General features: G+C 39.8%; 3 protein-coding genes across 5 annotated transcripts in view; 1 reads left to right on the plus strand and 2 right to left on the minus strand.

Moving 5' to 3' along the window:
• The first annotated feature begins 887 nt into the window (after positions 1-887).
• LOC134858367 (protein FAM200A-like) lies at positions 888-3825 on the plus strand. The gene is made up of 2 exons (XM_063874220.1): positions 888-3199; positions 3338-3825. Exon 1 carries the CDS (start codon positions 1115-1117, stop codon positions 3194-3196), a length of 2082 nt encoding a protein of 693 aa, XP_063730290.1. The 5' UTR covers positions 888-1114; the 3' UTR covers positions 3197-3199; positions 3338-3825.
• Positions 3826-4139: 314 nt separating this feature from the next.
• On the minus strand, positions 4140-8386 carry LOC134858368 (uncharacterized protein C6orf118-like). Its single transcript, XM_063874221.1, has 10 exons — positions 8346-8386; positions 7055-7668; positions 6698-6820; positions 6215-6262; positions 5679-5800; positions 5528-5589; positions 5086-5246; positions 4887-4940; positions 4746-4807; positions 4140-4665 (listed from the first exon to the last, which is right to left on the minus strand). Exons 2-10 carry the CDS (start codon positions 7664-7666, stop codon positions 4620-4622), a joined length of 1290 nt encoding a protein of 429 aa, XP_063730291.1. The 5' UTR covers positions 7667-7668; positions 8346-8386; the 3' UTR covers positions 4140-4619.
• A 1686-nt stretch (positions 8387-10072) lies between these two features.
• pde10a (phosphodiesterase 10A) overlaps positions 10073-22181 on the minus strand; it is a 50170-nt gene continuing 38061 nt past the window's right edge. For all 3 annotated transcript variants that reach the window (XM_063875029.1, XM_063875027.1, XM_063875028.1), the window contains exons 8-22: positions 21579-21629; positions 20382-20440; positions 20037-20088; positions 19365-19507; positions 18761-18853; positions 18378-18564; positions 17337-17479; positions 17092-17175; positions 16864-17014; positions 16592-16747; positions 15637-15809; positions 15398-15509; positions 15133-15213; positions 14587-14675; positions 10073-12727 (exon numbers count right to left, since the gene is read on the minus strand). In XM_063875029.1, the coding sequence (XP_063731099.1) occupies positions 12628-12727; positions 14587-14675; positions 15133-15213; positions 15398-15509; positions 15637-15809; positions 16592-16747; positions 16864-17014; positions 17092-17175; positions 17337-17479; positions 18378-18564; positions 18761-18853; positions 19365-19507; positions 20037-20088; positions 20382-20440; positions 21579-21629 (1674 nt within the window). In that variant the 3' untranslated portion in view covers positions 10073-12627. The remainder of the gene's footprint in view (positions 12728-14586; positions 14676-15132; positions 15214-15397; positions 15510-15636; positions 15810-16591; positions 16748-16863; positions 17015-17091; positions 17176-17336; positions 17480-18377; positions 18565-18760; positions 18854-19364; positions 19508-20036; positions 20089-20381; positions 20441-21578; positions 21630-22181) is intronic.

The raw sequence follows: 22181 nt of genomic DNA on the forward strand, positions 1-22181 counted from the left end.
TATTAAATAAAAAGCTGTTTCGAACAAACAAACCAGGAAGACTAGGAGTACACAGCAGGAGGGCAGACGAGGGAAATCCAGAATATAAACAAAATCCAGGAGCCAAAACCAGGGAAACAATGACGATGAACATAAAAGGAACACAAGGGATGACAAGACTATATGCACACACAAGAATACTCACAAAGACAAGACACAGCTGGAGAGGGCAAGCAGAAACACAAGGGCAAAAGGTGAACACAATCAGACAATCAGGGGTAAACTAAAAGATAGAAAGTAAAACATCACCAAACACAAAGAGGGAAACATTTCAAAATAAAACAAGAAACACCTCAAAAAAATCATGAACATATGTCAAAATGTCACTTGAGTGGAAGTACAAAAATACCGGCCCCTAAAGGACCTTTAATAGCAATACAGCTCACTATAAAAAAAAGGCCTCCTTTTAGAGTTTATACCATTATAGAATATTATATCATTGTGTTAATAGGTTATAAATACATGTAAGACTATTATTATGTTTTAGTTTGACAATGTGAAGCAAATTTTAGATGTATACTTCCCGGTAGGTTGGTTTTATAAGAATCATTGTATTATGAACTAAAGTTAGATAGATGGTGGACTAAAAAGCAGAAAGCATAAAAAAGTAAAGTTATACCTTGTCAACATTGTATTAAAGTACAGTACTTCAATGATTGCGCTTAGCTATATTTCTCCATTGCCGACGTCAGAGGTCTGTTTTATCGTTACCAGTTGTGAATGATATTATGGGGTATGGGTTTTTTTCTTCCAATGCCTCATTCACTCTGTTCAAATGAATACTTACTGGTTTCTTGTAGCCAGAAATGAGAGAAGGACTTATTATCCTCCTAATCCTCTGTGGCAGGGGTTTTCAACCGGTGGTCCGCGGACCCCTGGTGGTCCGCGGCGGCATTGCATGTGGTCCGTGACAAGAGCCTATGTTGATCAGTTCACCATTGTTTTTTTTTAATATAAATTCGCTTTGATATTTCAACACATTTCCAGAATACCGTTACATATCGTGAAAAATATGTTTAAAATAATATAAAGGAAATTCAAGCTGACAGAATGTAGCCTTGCGCCTATCCAGTCTATGGTAGCCTGTGATTCGCTAATGGTAATGAGTTGCGTCGCTAACCTCACTTATTATTCATTACGTACAGTCTTGCGAGCAAAGTTGACACACATTTATAAGCATAGCCGACGAGAGTATTTTAAGATAGGTTGTAGTACAGCAAACATTTGTTACATATGTACTAGTCTAGCTATATATCTAGCACCAATGGATCGTTTTGTAGTGAGGAAAGTGCCAGAGGGACAGGCTGCCATGACAGAGGGTCAGGCTGCCACGACAGAGGGACAGGCCGCCACGATAGGGCAAGGACAGGCTTCCGAAGCGTCAACTTCGCAAAAAAGACGAAAAAGAAAATACAATGAGGAATATGTTAAATATGGATTCACAGTGACGACAGACAGAGCAGGAGAGGAGGTACCACTGTGTTTCGTATGTTCAACAATTCTCTGTAATGAAGCTATGAAGCCGTCGAAACTTACGCGGCATATGGAGACGCATCACGTCCACTTGAAGGCCAAACCCGTTGAGTACATGCAACAGATGTTGCGTGATTTCAAAGGACAGCAGGCTACCATGAGGAAGAGTGCAAAAATAAATGAAAACGCACTGAAAGCATCGTATCTGGTCGCTCTCAGGGTTGCAAAAAGTAAGAAGCCCCATACCATTGCAGAGCAGCTTATATTGCCAGCAGCCATAGATATGTGCAGAGCTATGGTAAGCGAAGAATGTGCCAACAAATTAAAAACTATTCCGTTGTCAGACAACACAATCGGAAGACGAATTGGGGAAATGGCAAATGATGTCAAAGACCAGCTGATGGCAAAACTTCAGACAGTTCTGTTTTCCCTTCAAATCGACGAGACGACAGATGTTACTAATGATGCGCAACTGTTAACATTTGTGCGATACGAGGACAGTGGCACTATGTGCGAGGAATTTCTTTTTTGCAAACCACTGCCCGGGCGAACTACCGGTGTAGAAATATTTAAAGCACTGGACGATTTTTTCACGGAGCACAATATCTCGTGGCAGAGGTGCGTTGCATTATGCAGCGATGGGGCCCGAGCCATGAGTGGCAGCAAGACTGGACTGTTTGCGCATGTAAGGAGGGTGGCTCCGGGGGTAATTTGGACACACTGCCTGATTCATAGAGAGGCTCTCGCCTCCAAAGATCTCAGTGTTGAGCTCAGTGGTGTGTTTGATGTCGTTGTCAAGACGGTCAACTTCATAAAACGAAACGCATTGAATACACGCCTGTTTTCATCCCTATGCCATGACTTGGGAAGTGAACACAGCTCTCTCCTTTATCATTCAGAGGTGCGTTGGCTGTCTCGCGGCGCTGTGCTCGCCCGTGTGTTTGAACTACGCGGAGCTATCTACGAGTTCTTGTGCGAGAAGCATTCTGATCTGGCTTCCAATTTCAACGATAGTTACTGGTTAACTAAGCTGGCGTACCTCACAGATGTTTTTGCAGAGCTGAACAAGTTGAACAGCTCCATGCAAGGGAGAGATGCAAACGTCATGCAGCTCTACGAGAAGCTCGACGCATTTGTGAAAAAAATGTCAAAGTGGATCGAACGAGTGGAGAGCAATAACTTGGCGATGTTTCCTTCAGTTGAGGAATACCCTGACAGCACTGACATCAACGACACTATATGTGAGCATTTGAGGAAGCTTGTGCGTCAATTCGCAAAGTACTTCACTGATTCGGAAGAGTGGCGCCGTGACAGCAAGTGGATCCTGCTCCCATTCAGTGACGATGCATCAGTAGGGTCAAGTCTGACGGCTGTGGAAGAGGATAAGCTGATTGAGATGTCCACAGACTCTGTCAGGAGGCATATGTACGACACACAGCCCCTTGTTAAATTCTGGATAAGTTGCCAGACAGAATTTCCACAGCTTGCTGCAAAAGCAATGAGGTGTCTTTTGCCCTTTCCAACCACATACCTGTGTGAGAGTGGTTTTTCTACACTGGCGTACTTAAAGAATAAGTACAGGGCTAGGCTTGATCCAGAGAATGACATGAGACTGTCTCTGTCTACCATTTCGCCACGAATAGACAGGCTGTGTGGACTTCACCACGCCCAGATATCACACTGACAGGTAGGCCTAATTCTCCCATGTTTTCACTGTTACGACCCTGGCGGGTTTAGGCCCCGCCCTGTGTTAATGGTAAGCCTGTTCTCTCTCCCTGCTTTTCTCAATCTCTCTCTGCTTTTCTCAATCTCTCTGTCTCTACAGCAGGTGATTGGTGACAGGTCTGTCCTGGCTGGGTTATAAAAGCCCTGACCAGCCAGCAGTTGAGGCTGCCTTGGTCTTCATTTGTTGGATTTTGGTTCTCCGGTGTTGTTGGATTTTTGTTCTCCGTTGTTGTTTTGTCACACACCTAGACTGACTTTGCATGACATTTTTAGTTACTTTTCCCAATACTGAATTGCACAACACTTTATTATTCTTTATTCTTTCTTTAAAATAATCTTTAATTTAATTTAATTTAATAAATCTACTTTTATTATTATAAAATCTGCGTGGCCTCTCTTTCATGTTTCATGCATTGAGCTATGCATGTAACACCAAATACACACGCGCACGCGCAGGCACATCAGTGGGCCGCGGATTGCTTTCTAGTCCGAATGGTGGTCCCTGGGACAAAACCAGTTGAAAACCCCTGCTCTGTGGTATCATGTTCATGTGCAGCTCCATACTGAATAAAAAGATTGATGAGACGATATCCAGACTCTTTATTCTGCTTTAGAGCTTCTTTTTATTCATTAGCATTCAAGTAGCTCCAGGCTGTACATACAACTAATTTGATTTGTACCTCTGAAAGTTGTTCATATTCAACACGCTCGGCCACAAAAGCAACATATGTGAAGTGTCAATTTCACTGCTGCTCTTAAACTGACCTCAGAAAAATGAAGCCTGGCATCATCTGACTAAAAACAGTGGCTCAAAACTGTTTTAAAGTACAGTTTTGAGGCTTTTGTACTTGAGTATACTTTAAAAAAAAAAGAAAAAGTAAGTTATTTTTTGGGGGCTTATCGCCTTTATTCGGATAGGACAGGAGAGTGACAGGAAAGTGGGAGAGAGAGTCGGGGTGGGATCCGGAAAGGACCACGGGGCGGGAATCGAACCCGGGACACCGGCGTACGGTGCAGGCGCCCCAGCCAGTTGCACCACGGACGGGGCCGAGTTTACTTAAATTTAAGTTACCTTAAACTTCTACATCAACATTTTTCACAAGCAAAGATAGTAATTTCATCATCTCTGCATTAGTTTAAAAAAGTACAAACACAAAACTATTCAACATGTACACTAAGATTTCTTATACACAAAACACATGATCATCTTTAAAAAGTATTATGCATTACTATGGAATCAACTTACAGTATATAAATCAAATTATCAACAGTGCTATTTCTGTACATCACACAAAAAAAGGTGAAGTTGCTTGCTGGTATAAAAAGTATTTCCACAATTTATTGCACTTTGTGATGTCCATCTCAAGAAATTATCCCCCGGTTTACTTGCGGATGAAGCTCTGTGTTTCGATTACGTCCCACAACATCCTTTTGGTAGAAAACAAAAAAGAAAATCAGGTAAAAAATGAGTCACAAGTTGTACGTGTCTCAGAATGTGCATTATGTACCATCTCGTGGCCTTGCTTGCTTTTTCTCTGTTCAGTACCCTATTGATGTTGTTTTCCAGATCCTTCAGAGGAGAGAAAAACATGATCCACCATCGCATAGCAAAACATGCACTTAGACACAGGAAGTAAAAGCTGACTTGCCTTGTTGGTGGTCTTCAGACGCTCATTCGAGGCTATCAGTCTCATTATCTCTTTCTGAGAAAAAAAAAAACAGGAGAACATGCAAAAAAGAAAAAAGAAAAGTTGATGCTTAATATAACAAATCAGTCAATATGTACTGTTTACTTCAGAGGAACAGGGTGAAATAAATGCGTATAATCAGCAGATTATCTCCCAGTACCTTACGGTCTTTGACGTGTCTTTCAGTCTCTGCGATTGTTACAGAGGACACCGGTGTTCCCTTCATCTCCTCCTCAAGGTGTTGGATCTCCCGCCATGTGCTCAAAACCTGAAGCCTCTTGGATTGTACACTGTTGTTGTGTAACCCTGACAGACACGTATCTTTCCAAACACAGAGGAGCCTCACATGAATGCATTGTAATACATACTATACGTACGGTAAAAACACCCCCCTGCAGCCACTGTCACAGCTGACTCACTCAAACTACAACACTCTCTTTATGTCTGTTTGCATGACAAAGTCATAATTTGTTCAGTCTATCCACATCAGAGCCACAGGACATTAGAAGCTGGCATGTGCTGCTGCCTGCAGGGTGATATACTGCAAGAATAAGAAGTGGTTCACGAATGATTAGATCTACCAATGTAGTCTTGAGACTTACTCTGCGTGCCACTGTCCTCTGGGCCTGCGGTACCTGGAACACTCTGTGATTCATCTCGGACTCTGAAGTTAAAAAAGAACAAACATGCTTAAAATAATAATAAGTAATCATTATATACACCTTTTTATTGATAGATGGATCCTTGCTGTACCGTTTATATTCCTCTAGAGCTTTCCTGGCCTCCTGCTCCAGCCTGCAAACCTCTTTTACAGCAACTTCCAAATCTGTTTGGCTTGTTACATTTGAAGGATATTTGAGTGGAGTCTCAAGTGACTGTAACAGAACAACAACATAAACATGTTACCATGGGCAACTGTGAAGTTATACTCTTTCCTTTAAAAGAATGACCCCAGCCCTGAGGACTTTCCCTAATGGAAAAATGACTGTGAAAATTAATGACGAGCCCTGTGACAAGAGCTACCTTTGACCCTTTAGAATGTGACTGAACGAAAGGTGCGGTTTTGTGACATTACAAGGACTTTGTATTCAAAAGTGAGATATGAGGGCTAAAGTTTGCACTTTTATAGGTTGAGAGATTTTCAGACAGGATTAAAAGCAATTTAGAGACTTTGAAATGCAAGAGCTTGATACTCCATCCCAGTAAACATTAAGCCATCCCTCTTTGTTACGTTTCTTCAGATATGTCTTCGAATATTTCTTAGAATACAGTATGAGCAGTGTGCTTACCATGCCGTGGGAAGCCATCAAGTGGTTGACATACAAATCATAATCTGTCTGGAAGAAAAGAAACCATCCTTTATAACATCATATGCTATAACTATATGTATTTTGTACATTTTTTAAAATGATGTGCTTTTGTAGATGCAATTAATACGTTATTAAAGTTGGAAAACATTATATTAGTAGGTATAGTATATAATGTATATTTATTGTGTATATAATAAGTATAGTATTTCATGAACATGCCATAAACAAGTCTTTGTTTAATGTGCTTTGATAAAGTAACAAACAATCATTGTGTAATAAATGGTTTCTAATGGATGAGGACGAATGCAACCGTTGCCTTGTGATGACCTGCGCCCAGACGCATCATGACCAGGTTCTTATGGTTGCTCTACTTCCACTTGATACACCCGGGACTCCCCGGCTCTAATACGTCTGACGACACATGCTAAAAATGTGTTAGTGGGTACAGAGCAAATGGAAAACCTTAATTTCCCTCAGGATGCGTCCAAATACTGGCGAGTCTTCACATACATCATCAAAGACGTCACTGAACACCGCAAGGCGGTCTCTGCTGGGCCAGCTCTGCGCTGACAACCTTCTCAGCTCCTGTGTATGACAGGAACACACACACACACACACACACACACACACACACACACACACACACACACACACACACACACACACACACACACACACACACACCCTGACATGTGTGTTGGAGCTGTGCATGTTATTCTGCACCTTCTGCAGGTTTGAGAGGGTGCTTCAGAATTGCCACCCAACATGACATAAGAACATATAAAAATGTGCAAATACAAAAATAGTGACCGTTCTGACCTTCTGTAGTTTGCTTTCATGTATTTCCACAACATTTACTGCAGCCCAGAGGTCCTGCTTGGCTATGTCTTTCCTTCCGTGGAGTTGTTTTGTGTCTAATTGTCCAGTTTTGTTCAGGCCTTTCTCATCAAAATGCTGTTTCCCCTCCAAATCAGTAGAAGAACTAGACATGTTTTGGGACAAAACTTTTTGTAGGATTGGCAGAAAGTTTGAGGAACAGTTAACTATCGTAGGTAGACTTGTATCTTCTCTGTTGTCTGTATGTGGAGAGAAATTAGTACCCTGATCTTGAGTTGACCTTGAGTCTTCAGACTTTACTGAAGAGGCAACAGTGGAAAAATGACGCTCTTTGTTTTCTTTCTTCTTCACATAGGTCAGTGTTTTTGTCTGTGTCTGCTGGGGTGTCAGAGGGGGTTTGTCTGGGCTCTGGGACATCATCCAGAAAGGCTGCTTTGTCTCCCTGTGTGGCTGATGCTGGTTCAGATTGCGGGGCCCCAGATGACCTGAGGAGTAGGACAGGATATCGGTCTTCTGACCAGCTTCAGCCGCCAGCAGCAGTCTATGAATGTCACTCCTAAAACCCCCAGGTTTTGGTTTACATCTGCTGGACATGGCTTTGAAGCCACAAAACAAGATGTTGTAAAGACACCCAAGGTGACAGTATATGTTTATATGCAATAGAAGTGTGATGCTCCATTAAATAAATGAAACCTAAATAATGACAAAGAATTCCATAAACTGCCTATGTAGTAAGGGCTTCAATCCAATGTGCCCCACAAGCATGAATCAAGTGAGAATAACATGACATGCTGGTAAAACACCGCCTATGGCTCTCAACACTCTCAGCTACAGCTCTGATTCAATAGAGCTTTTTATTTTAAAGAATTTGATTTGGTTTTCCTCCAGAGGCACCAAGCACCAATTCGACCACAGTGCTTCACCAGTTTGCTTTTACATTACTTTAAAATAAAAGCTACATTATAGGCAAAGGTGGGGGAAATACTCAGATCTTGTACTTTAGTAAAAGTACCAGAGTGTAGGAATACTCAGGTGTAACTAAAGTCTTATTTAAGTGTTTCATAACATTAATCCAAATTTGCAATCAAACTAAAAGTATTAAATAAATGTAGTGGAAAGAAAGTACACGATCTACCTCTGAAAAATAAAGTACATTTTCAAGATGGTTCTTAAGTACAGTACTTGAGTAAATGTACTTAGTTACTTTACACCTCTGATTTAGGCAGTAAAGGTTTGTTTAAAAAAAAGCAGAAACCTTAAGTATTAATCTTACCTGTAGCTTCTTGTACTTTTGTGTGAAGCCACGACACAAAACTTTCCTCACCGGCAAAGTAGTTTGTGATTTGCTTGGTCTCCATGGAAACCGAAGCGCGTAATGTCTGCGTTGCGTTCACTGACTTGATAATAACCGTACCTATGAGCATTGACGTGCTAGATCTCATTTACACATGATGAGGCATACATGTGAAGGTAAAGTGTAAGCTACTGTACAATACAAAATGGTGACTCAATTTATTTTACATTTGGCACAGTAAGTTTATGTTTATGAGTATGGAAAGCCAAGCATTAATGAAATCATTGAAATATTTATTAATTAGCTTGCATTATGATGGATATGAGTGATGATTATGAGTCATTATGAATAATTGATTTACATTTATAGTAGGCTATAGTAGTTTTGTAGTCAAATTATTTGAAATAAAAACATCACTTCTTGCAATTCATAATACACATGAAGTCATTCATTTTTCAATCCATATTTTTCAGAAATCGAGAGTGCAGATGATATTTTACATGTTCTTGTTCGTAGAAACGGTCATTAAACAAATACAAAGAAACAAGCATCAAAAAGAGTAATGCAGTGGATTGTAGGAGTTATGGCAGTTTATTGCATAGCAGGGGCGGATTGGAATATTTTGAGGCCATTTTAATTTGATAATCCACAATAATGTTGATACAGTGTGCAACGAGTGAGCGATACAGGGAGATAAACACAAGAATAAGAGAAGAGTTAGCGAGAGAGAAGACGGGGAGAAGAGTGAGGGGAGAGACGAGTTAGCAGGAGAGAGAAGGCGGAGAGAAGAGTGAGGGGAGAGACGAGTTAGCAGGAGAGAGAAGACGGAGAGAAGAGTGAGGGGAGAGACGAGTTAGCAGGAGAGAGAAGACGGAGAGAAGGCGGTGAGTGGAGCACCAATGAGCACCTTCACATGTGTATGAGAATGGCCCTGACACCATTTCAGCACCGATTTAAAATCCTGGCTGGACAGGCTAGAGCTCAGTTCTCTCACTGAACAAAAGACAGTCAGTGAGTGGAATATAAGAGGGAAAGAAAGACAAACCTTAAAACGGTTCCATTGTTATGATGTGTTTGGACTGATATGTTATATAATTGGCTGGAACTGTTAAGATGTGAAACGGTTAACAAAGAGAAAGGGAAACTCAAGCTGCTGCTCTTTATTTAATCTTTGTAAAATTAAGTACTTTTAAGACGCACACATTTTCAAAAGCTATTTTATTTATTTTCTCCATTTTATTTTAAATGCAGCCCGAGTGGAACATTACAAATATCTACAGTATTATACTGTATATCTGTAAAGTTCAAATGACAATAAAGATGTTGTACTTTGTTAGTTTGATGAGACAGTCAGTTGTTGATTACATGCAGACGTTGATACAGCTACTAGGTCAAAGCTAATGTATATCACACTCATTCATAACGCCAGATAGACAGTTTGATGTTCCGGACCTTTGCTTGAGGACGTTTTCTCTAACTAGACCTCGTTGAATTTTAGTTGAATACCCCTGCAATAGGCAGTTGAATACAAATAATCTAGAGGAGAATGGAGGAGGCTACCAGATGTTTATCTCAGATAAACACATCCTGAATGATGTATTCTCACATAACATTATCTTTGCGGCTCTATCACTCGAAATAGTAGGCATAATATAATACATGCTGGCATTCACACTGGAAATAAAGAATAATCTGACAAAGAGATGTATCTTTCAGGTATTTATTAAAAGTCATTTGGGCTACTGCTCTTACATTTACAGTTTAGACATTCCGCAATTATTCTGGGTAACAGTATAATGTCAAGACCGTTTTGTTTCTCATAATGTTTACTTTGTACAAAACAAAAAGGCCAACATCATTTTTTTTGTATAAAAAATATAAGTTAATTTAAATTTAACTCTAATTAAGAAAATAACAATAGTAATAATAGCAATAATAATTATAATTATTATTATTATTAATGATAATAATAATAATAATAAAGATCATAAGCTAAACATAGTGCAGACAATGGTATATAACTGGTGCTGAAAAGTAGGAGGGACAGTGCAGTGTTATGGATTTAACCATGTTCTCAGGTGGGGTTGGAGTGGAAAAGAGACGGTCAAAAGCATTCTTTCTCACACACACACACACACACACACACACACACACACACACACACACACACACACACACACACACACACACACACACACACACACACACACACACACACACACACACACACACACACACACACACCAGTGTACACACTAAATCTGAAAGTGCACCACCGCCATTCAGTTTAGCGCAATCAGAGCATCTCAGTCTGTACAAACTAATTTCTAGATGGCACACAGTATACACCTGTGTGCAAAATAATATATAAAGCTCCGTTTAGGTGCATGCTAATCGTTGCTGTTGGTTGAAGCTTACTGGAAGCCATTCTGAAACGTGAGACGGAACACATCATGGAAACCGATGGCGCACTGAGCCACGTGTCACCACCGTTCTGCAGTCAACAAAACATTCATCATAAATGTACATTCACACCATTGGGGGCAACAGTACCAGTTGTAAAAACAGATTATTTGAGCGGTAATTTCAGTCTTGGAGGGATGATGTCCACTGGAATGACAGTTTCAGACAAGAAATATTGTCTTTTGGAAGATCTCGGAAACTCATTTTGAAAGAGTCCAAATGGACCCCCTTGCACGGCGCTGGAGAGGACGCTTTGTTTTCTTCAACAAGCCATGGTTGTGAGGGGAACCTCTGTTACACACCTGCAGAGAGTCAACCAAACATTCTTGTGTTGCAATCCCAGAGATAGACACATGATGCACTTTATCCCAACAGGTTTGACATTTTGGGAAAAAATGAAGCTGACCATTTGTGAGATTTCTGTTTAGCTTCTCTACCTGGCATCTACAGCAAAAAGGGTTCAGTGTCATAAATGTTTCACACTGTAGCTTTTAACCCAACAAGGACACCCGTCTATGTCAAAAAGAGTCAGTATAGTCTGTGATTTATTCTACTATTCATTTAATTTATACCTCAGTAATTATAAATCACCCCTTAACTATGTTGTTATAATTCAAGGTTCCGTCTAGACATTACATAAGGAAGTCAACATGTTGTGTCACAGCAAAAAATAAATCTTTAGAATCTGCTGGGACACAACCAACTTGTGCAGTATCCTCATGTTTTATTCATGGTTGTTGAAATGATTACTGATTAATAAGGAAAAACCAGATTGCTGTGTAAAATAATTTATGAGGAGATAGTGGCGTGAAATACAACTGTAAAAATACAATAGTATACAAGCTTACTTTATTATAAGCCTTCACACTACTATACTGTGACTGATGCTATTTGTGCATCTTCTTTGTCCTGCAAATATCACTACTGCTGGCCTGGGGTCAGATCCTGCTATTCAGAAGATGTTAGATGTACTATGCAGCAGGTTCCTAAATGCCAGGAGGGGCCGGGGGCAGTGCTGTGGGGTCCACTTCAGGGAGAAACATTGTGACTCTCTTAAGGACTGTGTTCACAAGTGTCGACATTATCTAACTCCTCTCGTCACAATTCATCCAAGTTTAGTGGAATACGCTCTGGGGGGTTTCTCCATGTAGAATAGGCTGTATGTCTTTATTATTCAAGTACTGCAAAGGATTTTTGCTCAAAAAGTTGTTAAAAAAAACATTCTGACATCCACCTTCTCAGTAAGGTGGCATTAAACCATACATCTGCTCTACACATTCCTCCTGTCTCTAGAAATACCTTGCTGAAGTAGTGCACGTACGATAAACCTACCACAGAAGGCAAACAGTACCATTAAAAAAAAAAAAAAAGCCTGAACCGACAACAAGATTTCACATATGTCTAGCCTGTGGAAGGTTCAGAGTAAGGCCTCTGCAAATACAAGACCATAAAGAATCAGCTCATATAAAATAAAATAAAAATCATAAAATAACACAGCCAAAATAAAACTACCAAAACGGTCCTTTCTACCAAATGAATTCCCAAGCTGAGTGGATGTAGAGTGATGGGTCCAAGTTCTTCCCCATCGACTGTCTGTCAGTCTCTGGGATCGGTGAAACCGTCAGTGTTGACACCTCCGTCACCCAATGAGGTAACTGTGTGTTTTCAAAGTCAGGTCGCCTTTAGCTGATCCGTCTCCAGCGAACACAGGATGTGGGTTTTTCCCCCTACGGCGATCCCGGTCCGTGGCAGGATTCTTGTTGCATTCCTTTGGTGGGCCAGCAAACCCCTTTGGTAGTCAGTTGTCCACCTTGACAGGGCCTGAATCACAAGGACGCTCGGGCACGATGTCCTCCACCTCTCCCCGCGAGATCTTCTCCCATTGGCTCAGGTTCTCCCTGCAAACAAAAAACAGCTCCATCAGATTCAGACACTTCGTACAACCTGGGATACTAACCGAGACATTATATTTCTCACTGCAAGGACATGGAATCTGAAATAAGCAGATGTTGTTGTATGTGGTTTACATTTGTTTTATATTGTAGTAAAGCACTGTATTTGTGAAAATACTCATTTCTCATTTATTTATTAATAAATAATATATTTTTGATTTTTAAAATCATGTCAGCATAAAACAAATACAACATAATAAGGCAAACTGATTCATGTATTTACAAAGCTATTTTCAATTGTCTATCTGTCACTTATCCACAGATGTCAACATGAGTATGTCTTTGGAAAATACATTTTCTATTGCAGCTTCTATATAGTTGGCACACAACAGTAAAACACTTTGGTGCCACAAGGGTGACAATCAGACCTTTAAACCCAACAAAATATGCACTTCTAACAATAAAATAAAGTAAAAGATATCAGAATAAGCTCCAATAAACAAAACTGAAGATTGATACAACAACGAAAAACACATGTCACCACAGCAACAGTGAAATCCATTAGTCATCTGTAGTAGCATGAAGGTGACCTCTCTCCTGTGCTATTATCAAGTGCTGCCCTTTGCTGCCATCGCTTTACTTAGCGAGCCTGATGCAGTTACACGTCTGTGACAGATCACCACAACAAGCAGCCGGGCTCCACGGGGTCTACGCCCGCTGCCCACCCAGAGCCTGGTGCTGACGTACAGCCGGGGCTTGAATATTACACTGCTCACTTTGTTTGCATTCCCGCAAATCAAGGTCAAAATGCTTTTAAAGAGCAGCAGGCTTACCCCAGGAGGGGCGGGCAAATGTGCCACATGACCCTTTTCAACAAGCAGAAATGACTCATGAAAAGCATTCTTATACTCTTATCGAATGTACAAACACACCCACACCCCCCCCACACACATGCACCCCCCCCCACACACACACACACACACACTAGTGCGTAGTGATAAGAAGCAACTATGTGTGCTCACTTAAGTCCTGTACTGTACAATTTTGAGTGTGACTACATTACAGAGGGAAATAATGCACTTTTGTCCTTCACTACATTTATCAGATGACTTAAGCTACAATTACTTTGCAGATAAAGAATTCAAAAACCTATAATGAGAAAATGAAATACAATGCATTGTTAAACTTAAAACAAATTTAACATGAACATTTTTGAAATATGCTCTTTTGAGACGAGCTACAGAAAAATGATATCTTAATTTGAACTGCATCAATAATAAAGATATGTAATAATGTAGCAACTAGAGCCCATTTGGCTGCATAGTGAGTCATTTTACTTTACACTCCTCTTTATTCTACTTTTTATTTTCTTTAAAACAAATGGTTTGAGTATTTTTATTTAAGCAAAATGAGTTTGAGTGAATCTGTCTTTCTGAATATGTTTTCAAAAAAAGTCTTAACCCATGGTTTTAAAATCGTATATCAGGGCAGTTACATGTGTGTTCGTATTTTGAGTGGAACTCTTGGAATGTGCACCTTTAAATATACGTCATGATCACCTCTAATCTTATTTGTCTGGCCGGCTGCTGCTGTTTCAGCCAGCACACACGCCACTTGTTGCACGTCAAGATTATGTCAGTGCTTCTATTGGCCGCATTAGATATAACAAGATAGTGTGAAGTAACTTGTTGTTGTATGGCCTTTCAAACAATAAATAAACACCACAACAAACATGGTACAGTTATTCAATTTCTCAAATTTGTACACATACACTAAGATACATTTTTTGTCACTTGGCTTTTTGTTAAGGCAGCGAACGGAGAAGGAGACTTTCCATATATAAAACTGCAACTTTGAAAACTTACCTGCAGGCTTTTAGAAGAGGGTTGGATGGAGGGAAAAGCTCCGATAGTGTCGTGTAGCATGGAACTGCAACAGCATTGTAGAATCCCACCTGAAAAATAAAGACGAAGACATTAATTAACCAACCGACCAAACAAAGGGACGTTGTTAAACAATTGAAACAAATAGTTATAAATAGTTAAATAAATGAATGTCATACACTTATTATCCTGTCTTTAATCCCTTTGGCTTTTAAAAAGTGACCAAATAAATGTATGATGTGTGGGGGTGTTTTAAATTTCCACATTTATATACAGTATACTACTTAAATATTCCAAAAACGTAAGTCCCAATTTACAGCTATTGGCAATCTTACTTGATCGTCATACCTTAGCATTAGCATTAGCCTTCAGCACTTCTCCCACTTTTCCCACTTTTTAAATAAAATCTACCTTCCCTTTTGTACTTATTCTGTATACCTTCCTAATGCAGAAATGTCAATCTTTTTGAGTGGGGGTGTTAGAGCATGGGCCTGGTGGGAGACAAAAGGGTAATAGTGCTGGTCTTACTTGGCCTTGAGGAACCTCGTCCTTCTTGTCTCTGTCCATCATAGGAATCGGCTGCAACCCAATCTTCTTCATCTCATCTCCCTGTGGAGGAAATCATAAAGAGAGAAACTGTGACAATTCCTCTGACCACGACAGTATGTTACACTCTGCCAATTGTAAGACACCTAGGAGTATCAGCTTTTCTTGGTGATAGCAGAGGCCTGGTTGTAGTGGAGGCACTAAATGACACTCAAACAGTTTAAACTCAATCAGGATCCCACTGTACCTCAGCCCAGAACTCAGCATAGATGTCGTTGGCGGTGAGTCGTGTGATTTGCCACTGCTTGGTAACAGAACACAGGTCACATGCTGTCATCATCAGACCAATCACACGGTCCCTGGAGGGGAGCAAAGACTCGTTATAGCCATGAGGAGAAACTCAATGTGCTGTTTGTGTGCACCAGGTCGCGTGTGATGCTATGAGACCCGACCTGACCTGTGAATGGGTGTGTGTTGTGACCTCACCTGTGTGAAAGGTTGCTCAAGTCCAGCACACTTGTGTTCATCAGCTCTGACAGCTGCTGGTGGTTGTTGAAGTATAGGGCGAGGTCAGTAGCGATGATGGCCTTCCGGATGATCTCCAACACCTGCTCGTACTCGCTGGAATTCAGGTTGGAGAAAATATTGTGCCCTTCCAGCTATGGGAAACAAAGAGATCAATAAAAAAGCAAAAGCTCCACTTATGAGGCGTTCGGCTCAGCTGGATTACAAAAGGCTGTAATCTCACGTTCATCTCAGGCCATCGCAGGTTCACGCAGATCCTGGACGGAACAGAAGAGGGCACTCTGAACTAAATTATATGATGTAACCTAAAATAGTGGGCTTGTGTAAGCCTACCCTTGTTTCGAAATATATGTTCATTTAAGTATTAGATAATGTCAATTTAAAAAAGCGAATTGCTAAGTGTTAGTGTAAAAATGAGGGCATCGTTTTAAGCTATCAGTGTTTATTGGTTGGCTTCAAATGCTGTCCTGCTTTCTGCTTTGATTGTGAAAAGAGTTCATTTTGTGATTAGTGTAAAAGGAAAATGAATATATGCTATACACCACTAAAGTAAATAATGTAAAAAGTTAAATGTTATAAGCTAAAGGTCAACCCAAAGCTTTTTTGTTTTTGTTTAAACGTTTTATTGTTTTTTTTTTAATTATTTGAACACGTAATTGTATGTAAATTGAAAAAACGAAAGAAATAAACTGAAAAAAACGATTTGTTTTGAAAGTATTTTGTATTTTCTGTGTAATGGCAGTTTTATGCCCACATTAAGCAAGTCTTGACATATTGAAATGCTTAAATGACAGAGAAATCCAATCATGTTAAGTAAAAACACATCATTACATTATAAATATTAGCATTTAAAATGATAAATTACTCAAAATGGTGACTTTAATTGTACAGTAACTTCTGCAAAGTAGAGCTCTACCTGCAGGATGGAGACGGTCTGAGAGAAGTGGTGCTGCTCCATGGTGGAGGTGGAATACAGGGCAGCTAGCGGATGGTCAAACTTCTGCAGGTATGAGTTGCTGTACCCTCGATGGTCCAGATCATGGCACAGACAGGCGATCAACAAACCTTTCTTCTGTGAACCAGACGGGGACAAACAGAAAGAAACTGTTCAAATCTCAAAGATTCCTAGACACTGATTTTATTAATTTCTATCCAGCTGTTAAATCCAGACCCAAAGAGTTAACAAACCTCGAGCTCTGTGAACATCCCGGTGGTTTTCTGCAGGATAGCGTACATGCAGTGTGCCACCGTCACTGCATGCTTCCAGTTGTGGTATGGCACACGCCTGTAGTTCTTCCTCACTGACATGGTGAACCGACACAGCTTCTCCAGCTCAAAGCTACACACGGAAAGAAAAAGGATGATCAACATAACTCATCCTAAGCTTTGATGAAGTGCTGACTGACTACACCTTACCTGGTCTTTCCACAGGAGTTATGAACCATGTAGATGAAGACAGCAGGCCAGATCTCCTCAAAGGGACTAATGTCAAAGTGGAACCTGGAGGAGGGAGGAAGAGAGTCTTAAATTAGCATTTACAGCACACAGAGGGACAGAGCTTCTGGACTCTGTCATCGTCACTTTCACCGACACGTGGCACGGACCCAACTACACTCACAGCCGAGATAATCACCAAAACTGCGATCTGGAAGGGCACTCACATTTCAATCTCTTTATAAATAGGTGCAGGGAGGTTAAGCTGGGTAAGGGTCTTCCATTCTTCTGATGTGCAGATGCTGTGATAGGACAGCTTTTCCATGGTCACTCTGTAAATGCATTCAGAGTGCCGGATCCTGTGGTACATCTGCAGAAAAACACAGGAAAGAAATAAAAATGTCGGGAGAGAAACTAAACACTCCAGCACTATAAAATACCAGGAGAACATTTTACAAGTCGTAGTTGAATTCTTTAGAAATTATTCTAAAGGGGTCAGACAGAGTTAATTTATCCACAGCAGTCCTGCATTATATTTTATCTGTCTACAAAAACAGTGTCTCCACATCTGGTTTGTATCCCTGTCCCCTTTCCCAGACAGTCGGGTACAGGCGCAGAGCCGCGCACCTTCCACCACAAATCCGCATAAATCAAGTCAGCCCAAGCGAGTTTCCTCAAGACTTGAGACATAAATTACAGCTAAACATAAATCCTGTCAGCGAACGGATGCAGACTGCTTGTCTTAAAATATTAACACACGCCTCATCAATTTTAAAACCAACTTTGTGACGCTGCTCCTGCGTAAGTTTGTCGCACGAGATGATGGTGAGTCAGGCCCCCACAGAGAGGAGAGGCTTTGACAGACAGACCACACAAACGCAGGCTTCCATAGTTGATTTGTGTGTTCCATGTAAGGGATAATTATCACAGACAGATAAATTGCTTTTATTCATTTTCTTGCGCAAAGCAATCTCAAAAACCTTGGAGAAAAATGGAACGACTTCTCCGGCAAATAGGGAAATCCGCAGCCTAGAAACAGCTAGAGAAAGCCTCCCAGCTACAGAATGAATTTAGGGCAGTGATGAGGCCTCTACGTCAAAGGTGCAGAAAATAAGAATCAAGTATTCATGGCCATGAGGAATTATATAATCTACCTACACTGCAAAAGATAAAGAGCAGGCATGTGCGGAAAGATAAAAAAGGATGGAGTTTTGCTGTTGGAGAAAATCAGTCAGTCATTTAAACATTATTAAGACAAGTTTACTCACATTTGCACAGTGTAAGGCCAGAGCACAAAAGACAGCAAATATCTTAAAGTTGTTCTCATCTGTTTTAGTGAAGGCACTTCCGCTAAGCTTGTTCACCATCTGCACCACACCTATAACGCTCCCCCTGCTCACGATGGGCATGCACAGGATGTTACGCGTGGTGTAGCCGGTTTTGAGGTCCACCTCACTGTTGAAAGAGTCATACAAAAATGAGAGAAATCATTTAACTGAGGTTACATTGTGAGAGTGACTATAGAAGAGAAACAAAAAGAGGACAAAGAATCTCCTGGGACCAATCATAGCACAACTTCAAGGCAGTTAAAAGGGTGATTGATAATCAAATAAAATGGAAAATATTGGTAAAAGAGTATGTTGGAGTTTACCGGTTGAACCGGGGGTCTGCATAGGCATCTGGGATATTTAAGACTTCCCCTGTCTGAGCCACTTGGCCAGCTATTCCCTTCTCTATAGAAAACCTAGAAAGAAAGCAGAGAGAAGAGGACAAGTGTTAGATTTGTGGACTGCCAGCCTGTCATAGCTGGGTGAAAATCAATCATAAATCAATATGAAAATCCATGTTCAAACCTGATTTTAGAAATGCAATTTACAGCACAAAGTATGTAGATCTTGATAGTTTTATTCAGAAGGTAAAAAGTGACGATGTTCCACTGTCATGGTATCACATCTAATTCAAGTAATTACATTTCTCCCCCAGTATTTCTATTGACTTTCGATTAGTGGAAGCATTTCCTGCTTTGCTTTCTGTCACCAGAGGACCTTGTTTACTGTACACTATTGTGAACAATGCCTTCTAGGGGCAGGAAACAAACTTTTGGATGTGCAGAGAGAAAAAACTCAACTTTTAGAATCCTTCAAAAATAAACTAGCACTTTGCAATAAAAGCTAAGATGTATGTAAATCAAAGTAAATGAGAGACATTTGTTGATGTAAAGAGTTTAGCACAGTGTAAATGCAAGTCCTACACACCTAATTTCTTTGGTTTTCCTAAAGACAGGTTTGCCTTCTTTCTCCTCCCCGATATCGAACAGGTCAGAGTACAGTTCTTTGTTGTTGTGATCTACCTGGAAGAGTGCGCACCTGTCCGCATTCACCAGGTTTTTTGCATATATCTGAAAAACAACACCAGGGACAGAACCTTATAAGCAACACTGACAGTTTGAATCAAAAATAAATACATTACTCTAGCAAATCCAACTGCAGAATTTAAAGTTTTTGGGGATAAAACAGTTAAATGTGGAGAATGTAACAAAAAAAAAACACACAGTATAAATACAACTCATTCCAGTTCATTATAGTGTTTGAACCAGATGACTTGAATGTCACAGTCACAAGGCAACAAAATACATACAAACAGAGAAGTGGATTTTAGTAGAAAAGCAGACAAAAGTTTTACACTGATCCAAATCACTATTTTATTTTTTTTACTGCAAATCACTTTCCTATTTTATGTTGAGCCAAGCCATAACATGTATTCAGTGTGTCAATATATTTATTATATTAATAAAGTCAGAGGACTATACCTATTATTATTATTATTATAATATATTATGTCCTTTAACACAAATAAACACACACTCCCAGGATGTGTAGCCTTGAAGACAATGTGAATGAACACATACTTGCAGAAATCACACTCACCATAATATGTTCAAGTAGAGAATCTATTGCCACAATGTTATCAAAGTATGTTCTGTGCGAAAAGAAGAAATGGTGCATTGAGATGTTGACAAATGGGAAGCTCTGATGACGTTCACATTCAAGACATGAAAGCTAAGTTACCTAAAATGCAGTCATTTGCTTTTATTGTGCGAGCAATAATAAGTGATGATACTTTATCAGGATAGTTTGATAATTTAAAACATTTCAAAAGCTAATAAATGTAATTTATTTACAATCAAATGACACTGGTGTAAATACACATTTAGTATGTACATATGAGAAATAATTTTGATTTAGGTAAACTGTCCCAATAGCAACTCTTACTTTGACACGTCTAGAAGAAAGTCATTGAGCTCAGTCTGTTTGGCGAGGCCTCTGCACACCTGGAAAGAAAAAGAAGAAATAGGTCATGGCACTGAGACGTATCGCACATTTCTCACTGAACACGTACAGCATCCTGTGTGTCAACAAACACACTTACTGTCTACACACTTGGCTGTGGGTGATTTTCACGAGTTTAAGTAACAACACAGTGTTTTGAAACATTTGTTGACTTTACTTTTATAAAACACTTTGGTTAAAACAAACTCTGCCAAGAATGTTCCCAGTATCTCTGACACTGAGAACACTTAATAAACCATTTTTTACACAAACTGGGGATAATATCCAAATTATATTACGCTATGATTAATAAAATACACCTTTGTACAGTCAGTATAAATATACACTGAAAGAATGGGACACGAAATATCAGGGTTACTAATCATATACAGTACCTATGCAATTAAAAATATCTCACTGTGTGTTATACGCCTCAAAGGCTTATTCAGTTCAGCCCAATTGCATCTTATAAATGCTGAAGATGTGGCTCAGATAATTGGGAATTCAAACACATCGTTTGGGAGGTATTAATAAACTACATAACATAATTATAATGAACCACCGAATATCTATATTTTTGGACATAGAGATCAAATTAAAAAGGAAGATAATTAATATTATTATAATATTTCTCTGAATTACCAGGAATCTAGGCCTCCACCTTCTTTCAAACAATAGTGGAGAGCATTAGTGTCATAATGCACCCCAGAAAGAAGTGATTTATATTGCTGGGGGTAATCTATGTAATTAAAACTATATACTGCAAATATGTTGACACGTACCAAAAAAGGGGCAGTTATCTCTCTAAAGCTATCACTATATGTTTTGCAGCGTGCTGCAGCGCTGGCTGGGGCTCAGAAGTCCACTGTGGCTGCAGCTCTACTGAGGTGTTGTGATGTTCATATGAAAACACTTGGGCATAATGACGCCCATAGGGAGCTGTTTGTTGAATCTGTGGCTTAGTTGATTGGACTGGGCCCAGTTACAACCCAGTTCCTGTACACAGTGGATTACAACCCTTTCAAACCCCAGTGCAGAACCAGAACAAACAAAGTCATCCAAGATCATCGTAATATGTAGGACAGGGAAGGCTTCCCCTCGCTGGGTCTTTAGTGATGTGTTACAGTACAGCTAGCTCACCTGTACTTGATGAATGGCAACTGCTGCCCATGCTAAATTAGCTGTTGCAACCTGGAGAAGAAGGGGAAGATTAGCTGAAGGAAATAACAATATACCAGAATTAACACAAGTTTCACAATAACAAGGTTTAATCACATTTCTTCTGTAGTATATATCAACATAATGATCTGTTCTGCACATCAGGCACTCTTATAATCACAGGAGAGACAGTTGGTCTACAGATTCAGAGCCACTCGGGGGGGACACAGACACCTGTAACACTGCTGCTTCTGCATGTTTAGTATTTAAATTTGAGCAATATACAATAAAAGCTGCACTATCATATGTTTTTTTTTTTAATCAAACCAGTTAAAGTAATATATTCAATAATGAGAATTATTATTCCCCTCAGCTCTATGGAGAAGTTTAAAGTTGTGAGATGATTTTTTTTGGTTCACCTTATGTCACACCGAATAAAATGAGACAGATTCTCATGTCAGTTGTTAGACGAACCTATTAATTGACAAAACTGCTTTCAAAAATATGATTTGTTTACAAGCAACAAATAACTTCATAATCATGTTATAGTAATTTAAAAAATATCCTCAAGAGATGCTTTGTGGA

This window comes from Eleginops maclovinus, chromosome 22, assembly GCF_036324505.1.
Source record: "Eleginops maclovinus isolate JMC-PN-2008 ecotype Puerto Natales chromosome 22, JC_Emac_rtc_rv5, whole genome shotgun sequence".
Lineage (NCBI taxonomy): Eukaryota > Metazoa > Chordata > Actinopteri > Perciformes > Eleginopidae > Eleginops > Eleginops maclovinus.